Source organism: Pteronotus mesoamericanus, unplaced genomic scaffold (genome assembly GCF_021234165.1).
Source record: "Pteronotus mesoamericanus isolate MK-2021 breed Mesoamerican mustached bat unplaced genomic scaffold, CSHL_Meso_final scaffold_165, whole genome shotgun sequence".
NCBI classification, from domain to species: Eukaryota; Metazoa; Chordata; class Mammalia; order Chiroptera; family Mormoopidae; genus Pteronotus; species Pteronotus mesoamericanus.
Window position 1 is genome coordinate 3,787,046 of NW_026555307.1, and position 12,503 is coordinate 3,799,548.

Sequence of the window (12,503 nt, forward strand, 5' to 3'; positions counted from 1 at the left end):
GAATTACAAAGCAGCCAGGCGGGGAAGGGTTCCGATGTGGGCAGCCAGTAGCTGTGCAGGGGGGGCCATCTTGAGGGCCAGCATGTGGCTTCCTGGCCAACACAGCCCACTGCATGCGTGCACATGCTCCAGGTGAAGAACCGCCACCCCCAAGGCCAGGCGAGTCCCGAGCATCCCTGGAACCTCCCTGAGGCAGGTGTGGGGCAGGGCTGACCTCCCATCAGCTGGCTTCAGTGGAAAGACAAGTATCTTGATCCTGCTGCCATAGGAATTCAGGGACAGCCTGTTACTGGTGTGTGGATGCCACATTCTCTGACACAGAAGCCTCATGCCTCAGGGAGGACACGGAGCTGGCACTGGCACCCTTCCTGGTCAGCTGCTCTGGCCTTCTGCATGTGCCCCGCAGCGTGACTCAGTGGGACATGCAACCCTAGTGCAGTTGCTGGGTCAAGTGGTGACCCGACCTGGTTGGCATTCACCCAGGCGCGCACACGTGCGCACACACATACTCTGGGGCGAGGAGGCCATGGGGGCATCAGCACTTGACTGAGGGAAGAGTTGACGCAAGAGTCACCGGCACGGCCCTGCCAAGACGGCCATGGCCCCGGCGACGCTGTGAGCCCGCCAGGGCCGCAGGGCCTGACGGTGCCCCAGGCAGTCCATGGGGTGGGCGAGAGCTGGGCTCTCCCTCCGGGAGCCGAGCGGTGTTCCCAGGAAGGGCGCCAGCACCTGAGGCAGAGTCCCAGCCTGATCAGGGGCATCTAATTAGCATCCTGATAGGCTGTTTCCCACATTTGTGACACTTATTTCTCAGTCATAAATTTGGTTAATATAAATTCTTTAAGAGACTATTGCTTAATTATGTGTTGCAGATACTGCAAGTGACTTGCATAGGGGTGAGCCCATGGTGCAGGGGGTGGGGGAGGGCTCTCCTGGAGCTTCCAAAGGGGAATTTCTCCATAAACCAAACAGCAATTTTTTAAAACGTTTTGTTTTGAAATACTTACAGATTCATAGGAGGGCATAAGTAATGTGCAGAGAGGTCTTTGCATCTCCACCAGATTTCCCCAGGTGGCAATGTCCCACATAACTGGCGTGTCACCAAAGCCAGTGCCCGGGTCCCACCGCTCCACAGGCCCTGGTGTGTGCGCAGGCAGGTGCGTGTATTCAGCTCCCTGCCCTCTTGCCATGTGTGAGGAGCCATGTAACCACCACCACCACAAAAGGAATTTTTCTGTCCCCACAAGGCTCCCTTGAGCTTCAGCTTTGTGGCATTGAGCCTGTTGCCCCCCCCACACTGTCCCCAATCCCTGGCCATCGCCACTCTTTGTCTTTTTGAGATGTCATAGAAAGGAATACAAATATGTCCTTTGGGGATTGGCCTCTGTCCTTAGCACAGTTCCCTGGAGATCCACTCCCTGAAGCCAGCCTCCACGTTCCATGGTCAGGCTCCTGGGGACACGGCTGCTCAGTAGATCTCGTCAGAGAGACCTGCAGCCCCTGCTGTGCAGCAGGCAGGCCTGAGCTACCTGGCACTGGGGGCCACTGCCCACAAACAGGCCCTTATTTGCACCCGACCATGCTTGACCCATATTTCATCCGAGGCAGGACTGGCCGTTGGCCACAGACCTGCCGGCCAGTCTCCCAGGTGGGGTGGGAGAGGCCGGCAGTGGTGGTTACCCACCCTCTGCAGGCCCGCAGCATCTCCCTTGGCTGGGGGCAGTCTCAGCAGAAAGGCCGAGGTCCCTGTGTGACTGCAAGGCCTCCCGGTGTCCAGCACAGTCCGCCACAGGCAGCTGGCGGGCAAGGGCCTGGCAGGCACTGCCGTTGCTCCATGTGCATCTGGAGGTGCTGCTCATCAGTGCTTCTTCCGGCATGAACGCCAGGGCGCCACGTGGCCTCACGCCCTTTCATCCTGGCGGGTCTGCCCTTTCTCACAGTGCGGCTGCACAGAGGCTTCTGGGAGTGCAAGGTCATGCCTCAGAGTGCTGCAGAAATTCCCTGCCATGCTTCCTTTTTTTTTAAGTCTCTCTGCCCTGGGCTTTTTAGGAATTTGGAGACTTGCTTTGCTCCTTCTCTCTCCTTCTCTCCTGGACACTGCCCGGTGCAGGTGCTTTCAGGGCCACAGTGGGAGCCGAGGGACGCGCTCCTTGTCCTGCTCCGCCATGCCCACGGATCTGCAGTGCTGATGGGGGTCCCTAGGGGTGACACCGCCCGTGCTGCCAGCAGGCACCCCCGTGGGCTTACTGTGTAAATAACAGCGCTGGCTTGGTGAACAGGTGGCCCCCACCCTTGCAGACCGGCTTCCACGCTGCATCATCTCCCCCAGTGTCCTCAAAGGCCGAGGACCCCTTTTCTGAAACCACTTCCTCAGCACCACTGAGCACACGTGTCGCCGGCCAATGGGCAAGCCTTGCCCTCAGAGGAAGCCTGCCTGCGGGAAGAGGCTCCTTGGAGCTCGGCAGAGGACCATGCTCTTAGCTGGGATTTAGCACCGTTTCAGACAACAGCCAAAGAAGTAATTGCAGAGGGGTGTTCAGGGTCCCTTTTTTTGAGAGCACCAGGCAGCCATGTGGGCCTTGCCTCTCAATCCTGAGCCTCCCCCGCAGACACTTGCCTGATCATCCTGCCCTACCAGCCCAACCAGGTCCTGGGGTCTGCAGGCCGCCCAGGGTCCCCTGCGGGGCAGAGTGATTCTGCACCGGCCTCCCGTAGACCCTGCACTCCACACACCCTCCATTCTCGCCCCTCACCCCCACCCCACTCTCTCCAAGTGCCCTTGCCCCAGAGAAAGAGAGTGCCCCCCCAGCCCCCCACACACCTTGCTGGGGCCTGGCCACGCCCCTCCCTCTCTCCAGGGCCCCTCTGAGCCAGAATCCCTCGAGTCCACCCTGCACTCTCCCTGGCTCTTCATCCCACTGCCCGCACCTCCTTCGGCGATGGGCCCTGCCCTTCGCATTTCTGAAAGCCATGGCGGCCCCTGCCTGCTCCTCCAGATCCCTCCCGGGTGCTCCCCGTTGCCCCGCAGACCTCAGGTTGGTTCCCTCTGCCTCTGCCCCTGCTCCTCTCCCCGGCGAGCCACCAGCACGGTGGTTGTGAGGAAGCTCCAGGAGCTCTGGGCTGGGCGGGCCTCACACTCTGTCACTCGTTGGCTATGGCCACTCCCAAAGAACCCTGGGAGGGGGTCTGTGCCGGGCGGTTCCTGTAGACACTGACAGGAAGGCCACCTGTGCAGCTTTCCCAGCATCTAGGACACCCAGCCCAAGTTCCAGAGGGGTCCTTATGAGACAGGCTTTCTCAGAACTGTTCTTGGTTTTTCAGTTCTTTTTGTGCCATGTTTTCCCAGGGTCACCACCTTTGATCCCCCCCAGGGTTTCGTCCCTGTCCTCGTAAAGCCCGCATGCATGTCTCTGGCCCGGCTCTCCCTCAGTCCCTCAGTGCACGCCACCCATGGATGGGCCAAACAGCTCGGGTTCCTTCCTCCCTTCCCTGTCGGCCCTAATCTAGCCCTGTCCTCCTGCTCTCAGGTCCCCTCGCTTTGCCTGCTGTCCTGCCCACCCAGTCTCCCATCTGGGCATGGCTGCAGCCACAAGCCAAGCATAGTTTCCACGGCGCAGTCAGAAGGAGCTTCCCGGTTCAAAGGCTGTCCCTTTACCCTGTGCTGACCTTCCCACGGCCTCCGGGCTCTCAGCAAAGACAGTGTCGGGGCACATCCTGTGTTGCCCACCCCGTCGTCCCCCTGGCTCCCCACAGCCTCGCTCCTGCTCCCACAGGGTGTTGCACGCACGTGCCCCACTCACAGTGGGTCCCAGCCCCACCCCTGCCTCCGCTTCTCGTGCTCCTTCCCCTCCAGACCACGACCCACAAGGCCAGGCTGCCCTGGCTCTGCGTCTGGCCGGCCTGCAGAGGCGGCCAGAGCTCACTGTCTCGGGGCACAGAGCACAGCTCCTCACCTGGTGGCCGTCTTAGGGCTGCTGTAACCACTCACCACTAAGGGGCGACTTCAAACAACAGGAATCTGTCTCCCAGCCACTCCCAGTTCCAGAAGCCAGAAGTCTGAAATCCAGGTGTCGCAGGGCCTCACTCCTCCGGAGAGTCTAGGGAAGCGTCCTTCCTGTCCCTTCCAGCTCCGGGGGCTCCAGGTGTTGGGGCTTTGGCTGATCACCAGGCTCTGCCTCCACCCTTCCACGGCCTTCTCTGTCTGAGCGCATCACATCTCCCTCGGCCTCCCTCTTTTAAGGACATGTGTGATCACATTTGAGGCCTGCTGAGTAATCCAGGATGATCCAGGCCACCATCGCCATGTGTTGTGTTTGCCTGACAAGGGTCCAAATAGGTGCCCAGGGCTCTCCCTTGTGGGCATCTTTTTGGACTTGGCATATAAATCCCCAGGTCTCTCCATGATACAACTTCCATGTGTCCAGCAGCACCATCCCTGCCATTTCAGTGCCCAACTCTCCTCAGAGGAGATCCTAGTTGTCACTGCTCTTCACCGGGCAGGAGACAGGTGCTGAAGGAAGCTGTCGTCCACCACGAGCTGGTGTGTGGGAAGGGACACCTGGAGATGCGAGAGAAGTGAGGCCTGAATAGGACTGAAGCGAGGGGAGGCAACAGGTGGAGCACTGGAATATTGCAGGCGGGGAGCCATACTCATGCCCTGGGGGTGAGGGGACGCAGCCAGGGGCTGCGGAGTGGCCAGTGTGGGTGCAGCTGCAGGGGGCTCTCACCCTGACTTAAGCTGCATTAACACAGCAGGGCTGAGAGCAATTTAGAGAGGGCGGGTGACATCGATGGAGGCCCCGAAACCACGTCGGCCTTGGTATGGGCAGTGGAGACGGGTGGTCTCCAGCAAGACCAGGGTCAGAGGCAGAGCCCAGGGCGGGCAGCAGCACCTCGCTCCACTGGGTCCCTGGGCTCGTGGAGACCAGCGGGATCGAGGTCAGGAAGACACCAGAGGGACCTGAATGCCAGCACGGCCTCACCCTGGGCAGTGGACAGATGTGACGGAGGTGAATGGACTGGAGCCACTCTCCGCATTTAAGTGCCGGGCAGCTGGCAGTCGGGAAACTGGTGGGAGACCGTACACCTGTCCAGTGCGAAGAGGACACGGCCAGAGCCAGGACTGCACAGCAGCAGCAGGAGAAAGGCCACGTCGGCCTTATAGACTTAGAACAGCCTGCGCCCCGACCCCCCGTGCCCACAGCCCACGCCCGTCACTTCATGGCTGCGCCTTCAGGCTGTCCCTGCACCACCACGCAGTTTTCTAGAGCCTCTTGCTTCTAAAGCTTCCTGTCAGCGCAGGAGAGCGAACCACCACACTCGCCGCCCTGTGCTCTTGGAGCCCGGCCTTCCCGCTGCACTATAAATAAGCCAGCGGCCCGTCCAAGCACACCCATCCGTCTTGTTTAATAGACTGGAGAGCGCCCCACACCGCGGCAGGTCTCAAGGAGTGGTGAAGTGATGGATGGCTCCTTCCTGTGTCGGACGGCATGATGTATAATGAAATATTTATGATTTATTTCAGCTAATAACCCGGCATGAAGTGTAGGGTGTGAGAGCAGACGGGTGAAACAGCACTGCTTGCGGAGGGCAGGCTGGGGGTGTCCCCATGTGCACACGCCACACACGCACACGTGTATGCACTGACACGTGTGTGCGCTCACACAGCCCGCCTCACCACCCCTCGGTGCCCTGGAATGCAGGCCTCCAGCTCCTTGGTGTCCTCTGTCCCATCCCCTCTCATGCTAGAGGATGTCTGAGAAAGGACACTAGATCCTTAGTTGGGAAGGGCTCCTGCCAGCGTGGCGCCCCAGAGGAGCAAGACGGGAAAGCAGGTGGTCAGCTACAGGATCAGGAAGCCCCTTTCCTCCTGTCAGAGACCCACATGGCAGCACATGTGGCCCGGCAGCACCCCGTCAGGAAAGGGGCCACTGAGACCCAGCGGGGCTAGAACCCCACAGTGGATGTTGGGCAGCAGCCAATTCTCCTGTTTCCTGTTTTCATGAACTTGAAAGATAGCAGATAGGCACTGGGCAGTGACAGTGTGGGTCCCCAGCCATCACACCTGCACGGGGACACAACCAGAGGGGGCTGTTCTGGTGTCAGCATCACAGGTTGAGGGACGGCCCTCGAACTCTGTGCTTGCCGCCTGGTCTCAAAATTGCCCCGCACGTGGCCAGCATACCAGTGGTATTGATGCTCACCACCCATGTACACGTGTCCTCCATGCCTGTCCCTGCAGGCACAGGGACTGAGACATGCTGAGCCACGGCCCCAGCGAGCCTCCTGATGACCAGAGCCCCTTTCCTCAGGTGACACAGCCGTGTTCAAGGACGGCAGCTACTGGATCCGGGGACGCACATCAGTGGACATCATCAAGAGCGGTGGCTACAAGGTCAGCGCCCTGGAGGTGGAGCGGCTGCTGCTGGCCCACCCGAGCATCAAGGGTAAGTAGCCACGGCACTGCCAGCCCAGCCACACTTGGTCCAGACCTGCCATCTCGGGAATGTGCCAGATGTGTTTCCCTCTGTTTGATTATAGACAAAACGGGGCCCAGGTTCTCCAACCTTGAGGCACCACACGGTGGGGCTTCGCCTGCCCCACATCACAGTTAGGGCCTGGTGCCCCACACCACAGTCCGAGGGGGTGGCGGTGACCCTGGGGTCGGCAGAGACAGCAGGCTCAGGTAGCTGTGGCTGAGCACCCTGCGCAGGGCCCGAGGGCATGGCTGTGGGCACTCGCCGAGGAAGTGTGGGCTTCCCCCAGACCTCCTGACCTGGGGTCACAAGCTGTGAAGACCCTGGGGGTGGCAGAGGCGGCTCCTGTGGACCCAGGCCGAGGCATTTCGCCAGGACTCTCCCAGGAGGCCTGTCCATGGGAGCCGGTAGGGACGGGGAGCAGAATGTTCTGGGTTTTTATTTGTCCTCAGCCCTTTTAGCAGCAGTTGCCCCCAAGGACAGTGGAGAAGAAGGGCGGGAATGGTGGGCAGGCTGCCTCCCACCTGGGCCCCACAGAGACACCGTGGGGAGCCCCTCCTCATCCATCCCCAGCAAGAGCCCTGCACTCCCTAAGCTACCACAGGCAGCAGTCCCCAGGACTTGCTCCAGGGACCCCATGTCCCTGGCGTTTTCTGTACGTTCCTGGCTGCTCTCAGCCAGCAGGGGTCACTTGGCATTTAAGGTGCCCCACCCTGTTCTTTCTTCCACAGATGTGGCTGTGATTGGTGTTCCAGACATGACATGGGGCCAGCGGGTTACCGCAGTGGTCACACTTCAAGAGGGACACTCACTGTCCCACAGGGAGCTCAGAGAGTGGGCCAGGTAAGAGCGGGGCAGGCAGGGGCCGTGTGGCACTGTGGGGTCGGAGCCAGGGACGGGCGAGGGGGCGCTGTCCCACCTCAGAGGAACGGGTGGGCAGGGGCGTGGGCTGCCCTGGTGGGGGGGTCTTGAGCCTTGCTGTCGTTCATCTTGAGGGGGACCTGGGAGGTCAGGCAACGTGGTACTTAAATGAGGCTGCCCCGACAAAGGGCCCCAGGAAGGCTCTGTAACGATGGCAGAAGCAGACATAGAAGCCATTCAGGCCCGTCGCCGAAGGGCCACGGACACCTGCAGGGAAACAGGAGCCCCCACTGCCAGCCATATGACTCAGATCTGAGGTGGGGAGGAAGGTTCGGAGGTGGCAGAGACACGTGCTCCTGGACGGGGTCCCCGGACCCCGGTGAGCCAGCGGGTTCTCTCCCGGGCTTAGGAGGAGCCTGGTCAGGAAAACGGCTGGTGACCTGGAGCCGAGATGCAGAGCATCCGGCGCGGCCCCAGGGCACCGGCGTGAGCCAGCTCAGGGGGCCTTCCTGAGCCCCTCCCACCTCCACCGTGGCGCGTCCCTCAGCTGTGCTCTAAATTGGGACGCTGAGCATGGGGCATTTTCGTGTGCCCCTTGGGTGCTCACTGCCCACCCAAGGCCAGAGCCCCCCTCTGTGAGGGGGGCCAGCCTCCCCACGGCAGCACAGTCCCTGTCCCTCCCTCAGCCTGCACCTTGTTGGTTTGCTCTTGCCTAACCCTAAACCCGCCCCCAGAGCCTGTCTGCCATCTGCTTGATCCCGGTGGTTTCTCTGTGTCCCAAGGCTCACAGGCCCCTGTCTTGCGCCCACAGAGTTCAGTGGTCAGTGCCAGGGCTGAGCCTGAACCTCCAGTCCCCTCCTTGTCAAAGGCTGGACAGGAGAGGACAAGGAAAAAGGTCTCTGCAAGCTCAGAAAGGGGGCTGCTAGAAATCTCCCCCCAGTTCCTGATCTTAAATCCAATAATTTCCTCCTTTCTGTCCCCTCTCCCCACACACCCCCCTGCAACCCAACTTGCCTTCTTCTCAGTGCTAAAGATGTTTCTTGGCTTGTCCAACGTGATTTCACAAACAGTAGGAATCCTTGTTTCATCAGGGGCAGCACAGCTGGGCAATTAGATTCCCCGGGATTTGCAGAAGCACAGTTGGAGCACTGCCGTTTAACAAAAGAGAAGAAGCTGAATTGATTAAACAATTACTCTGTTAACAATTACATAGATATGTGTGTATATGTGTACATGTATCCTGTCCTGAGAGCTCCCGGAGTTTCAGGTCCAAGTCCACAGTCTCATTCACCTCAGGCAGGCGCCCCGCACGCCCGGGTGGGTCCCCGCCCCTTCACGCTTTGTGCTTGTCGCTGTGTCTTTTCTAAGGTTCCACTCGGGCTTCTGGCCCAGCCCCCAGTGGGGTCCAGCGCTGGTGGCCTGGCCTGTGAGCGTGGGTGTGAGAAGGCTCTGAAGTGGGCACTGTGTACAGAGGACCCAGGGGTGCCCTGGGGAGACGCTCCTGGGAAGACAGGGCTGGGCGGAGCAGTCAACGAGCCTGTGTGGCTCCGTGAGGACTGTCTCAGACTGGGGCTGGCACCTGGGCCTTTGTGTCCTCAAACTGGGCCGTCACTGGGTGGTAACACAGAGGCCGCCTACCCCACAGAGAGAGGAGAGGGCCTCCCTTTCGGAGCCACCCTCTGCAACCCGCGTGTGCGTGGGGGGTGGGGAGTGGGGCCACACTCCGCCCCTTCGGATGCTGGCTTCTTAGTAAGGCTGCTGCTTCTTTCTACGTCATGGTCGCTGCCATTGGGGTCTTTTCTGAAAATTTTTAAAAGTAACATTTTTCCCCTTTAATGCCATTTTTTTCATTTCTGAAGATACTTGCTGCCCCCTCAATCTCTGTGCTCCCCACAGAAAAGGCTGTCTTCCTCCCCCATGCTACGCTTTTAGGAGGAGTCAGGGAAGCTGGCAGCCCGGCTCAGGCAGTGCGTCTCCCCGAGGGTGCGAGTGTGGCCTCAGTGTGGGGTGACAGCACCATGTGTGCAGGGTCTAGGACACGGACAGCCAGCCGCCCTCCCCTTCCCCCAAACTGCCGAGTGGGAATGGGCCACGTGGGACTCACACGCCCAGGGAGAATCCAGTGTCCTCGTCCGCTCAGACCGTGATGAGTAATGAGCGCTGGCTGAAGTCCCGCCCTGGCTGTGCCCCACCGTCCCTCCAAGGAGACGAGTGGGAGGCGGTAGTTAGAACCTCCGCTGTCCAGGTGGATTTCTTCACAGGGAAACTTGCTCCTAACAAACAACTCGGCTTCGTTGGGTTCCTGTCCGAGACCTCGCTTTGCCCTGAAGCAGCCGTTTGAAGAGCCTCATATTAGACCAGTTGCTAAGCTAGGACCCTTGGAGGAACACAGGCCGAGCTCACAGACTCTCCCACGGTGAAGGTCTCCTTCCCAAAAGGTCTGCTGTTCTTGGAAATGGCCGGGTCTGCAGATTTTAAACCTGTGTTCTGCACGCTTTTAGATCTTTCTTTCTTTTTTTTTTTTTAGCTTTCATTCCCTTTTTTAGTGGTTGCTAAGTTAGGGTTTATAACGTGAATCTTTGACTTAACCATAGTCTCCCTCCCATGGTGACACCAGCTTCTTCATGCACAGACGGCCCGTGTGCTGCTGTTGCTCTGCATCTACTTTTACATTTGTTACACACCCACATTACATTCTTTTATTTTTGTTCTCTTAACTAAATGGTTGCCTCCTAACGAGAACTGAGTAATAAGGAAATGGTACCTGTTCCCACCTCTGGTGCGTTCCGTGCCGTGGCTCACCCTCGGTCCTGTCGCACCGTTTCTTCCTGCCGCAGATGCCCTCCCACCTGGGGTGGGCCTGCTGGTGCGGGGCTGTCAGCTGCTGGGTGTCTACAAATGTCTTTAGTTTTACCATCATTCTTGAAAGATACTTTGTCTGGACATAGGATTCTAGATTGACTGATTTTTCTTTTAGTTCCTGGGAAATGGTGCCCCACCTTCTCACCTGCACTGTTCATCTTGGGAATCCGCCACCGTTTTGGGCCCTCCTCTCTCTGGGTGCTGGCTCCCAGCTCCACGCTGGCACAGCCGGGGCGTGTGGAGAGCCACAAAACACAACATGCCACCCAAACGCCACTGCAGATGCTAAGTTTCAGCAGCCTACAGCGCAGTGGGCAGCTGCGACCCAGAAGCAGGTGGGGGTGTTTGGCCTTAGGGGGCTCGCCCTGCTGCACTGGCAGGCTCACCAGGCCAGTCCTGGTGGCTTGTCCCAGCAAAGCCCAGCCTTACCACACACGCGCCCCCAACCCCAGTGGGCAGCCCTGGCCATCTCCTGCAGCTGCCAGGGCCACAGAGGGTGGCGCTGTCTCCTCATGAGCCAGCAGCAGCCTATACCCCAAGCACCCTGGATTGGAAGCCACACTACAGCCTTTGGCCTGCAGCAGTCTGTTCATGGCAGGAGCTGGCTTGAGATAACAGTGTGTTCGGGACTGTACTGCTGGTGCTCTCTGCCTGTGGGCAGATGGACCCAGCGTGCAAGGGCGATTAGGCTCATGTTTATTCATAAGCACCTGGCTGCTTAGGTGAGATTTGGAGTTTCTCATCTATCCCCACCGCCAGCTCCTTGCTACTGCTCATTCTCAGTGGCCAAGGCTGCCCCATAGCTACAGACTAAAGGGCCCCACCCTCCTGTTGGCCCTGGGCAGGCGTTGGGGGGCCACGTGTCCTGCACCCCACTATCTGCGTCACTCCAGCCTGGTTTGAAGGTCTTTGTCAGCAGCCCCAGAGAGCGGAGGCCCTGTGGCTGAGGAGGCCAGGAACTACCACCGCAGGCAGCGTCCTGTGCTTCTGCAGTTTCCTTACCAGGGGGCCTGTGGCCCCATATGTGGCAGTTAGAGAGCAGGGAGCAGGCAGCTCTTGTCTGCCCAGCAAAGGCCCTGGGAGGAAGAGCGAGGGCCAACAGCCTAAGGAGAAGTTCCAGAGTAGAGCCTACAGATGCGGGACCCCAGCAGGTGGCCCCCCACGGGAGAGCACGTGTAACGGAGTGCCCCCCGTGGGAGTGGGGGCTGTGGGGCAGCCTCTGGACCGACACTCACACTGCTCAGGTGCTGGGCCCTGGTGTGGGAGGCACTGTCGCCACCCGTCTGGCCAAGGCTGCTGCAGTGACCAGGGCTCAGAGTGGGACAAGCTCTCTCCAGCTCCAGGAGACCTGGCCCCAGGTACAGCTCATCCTCACCCCCATCCCGGGGGGCAGAGGGTCGTCTCCGTGTTAGCGCCCTGCAGCAGGGCACCCTCCTGGGACAGGCAAAGACATGGCTGGGTTTCTGGACCATGAGGTGATGCCTTCTGGGCCCAGAGTTCCTGCCACTCAGGCCACGCTTGTCCCTGCAGAGGCGTCCTGGCCCCGTACGCCGTGCCCTCGGAGCTCCTGCTGGTGGAGGAAATCCCGAGGAACCAGATGGGGAAGATCAACAAGAAGGACCTTCTCAAGCAGTTCTACCCGCACAGCCAGGAGGCACCGGAGGCCAGGTGCCCGTGAGCCAGCATCTGCTCTGAATCAAAACCTCCAATTCGGGTAGAACAGAGTCCAGCCTGATAGGATGAGATCTCAGCAAGAGGCCTCTCTGCCCTGTCCTTGGGGCCACACCCACACCCCTGACTGGCCTCTTGTGCCCTGAGGCTGCTGGGCAGGTCCCAGGGGCGTCCAGGTGTCACCCAGGGATGCAGGTCTTCAGAGGAAATTCAGTAAAGCTTCACAGAGAAAAGAACGCCTGTGCTGTGCTGTGCTGTGCTGTCTCCCTGGGGCCTGCGTGGGGGCCGCGATCCAGGTGCAAATAGTGCACTCAACTGCACGCACGTACGCGTCACACAGCTCAGATAGTCTCCCACTGTCTAGGCTGCCCATGTCGCTGCCCCACATGACCTGCGACCCCCTACAGAGCCTCCTGATTGAACTCTGACTGCTCTGAAGAGTCCACCCTGAGGACAGGCCTGCGTGTCCAGGTGAGGGGGTGCAGGCGTGCCATCATCTCTTCTGTCCTCCCTGGGATTTCCCTGTGTGGCTCTAGGATGGTTCACGTCACAAGGTGGTATCTTTATGCCCCGGAGAGCCTGATGGAGGCTCCTGTAGGCCTTCAGGGCCAGGCTGACCACCGTGGGGACAAA

At 59.8% G+C, this 12,503-nt stretch overlaps 1 protein-coding gene across 1 annotated transcript in view; it reads left to right on the forward strand.

The window, feature by feature from the left end:
- ACSF3 (acyl-CoA synthetase family member 3) overlaps nucleotides 1-12,106 on the forward strand; it is a 74,114-nt gene extending 62,008 nt beyond the window's left edge. The window contains exons 8-10 of the mRNA XM_054588963.1: nucleotides 6,312-6,446; nucleotides 7,208-7,319; nucleotides 11,730-12,106. Coding sequence (XP_054444938.1) covers nucleotides 6,312-6,446; nucleotides 7,208-7,319; nucleotides 11,730-11,877 — 395 coding nt within the window. The 3' untranslated portion in view covers nucleotides 11,878-12,106. The remainder of the gene's footprint in view (nucleotides 1-6,311; nucleotides 6,447-7,207; nucleotides 7,320-11,729) is intronic.
- Nucleotides 12,107-12,503: the final 397 nt, after the last annotated feature.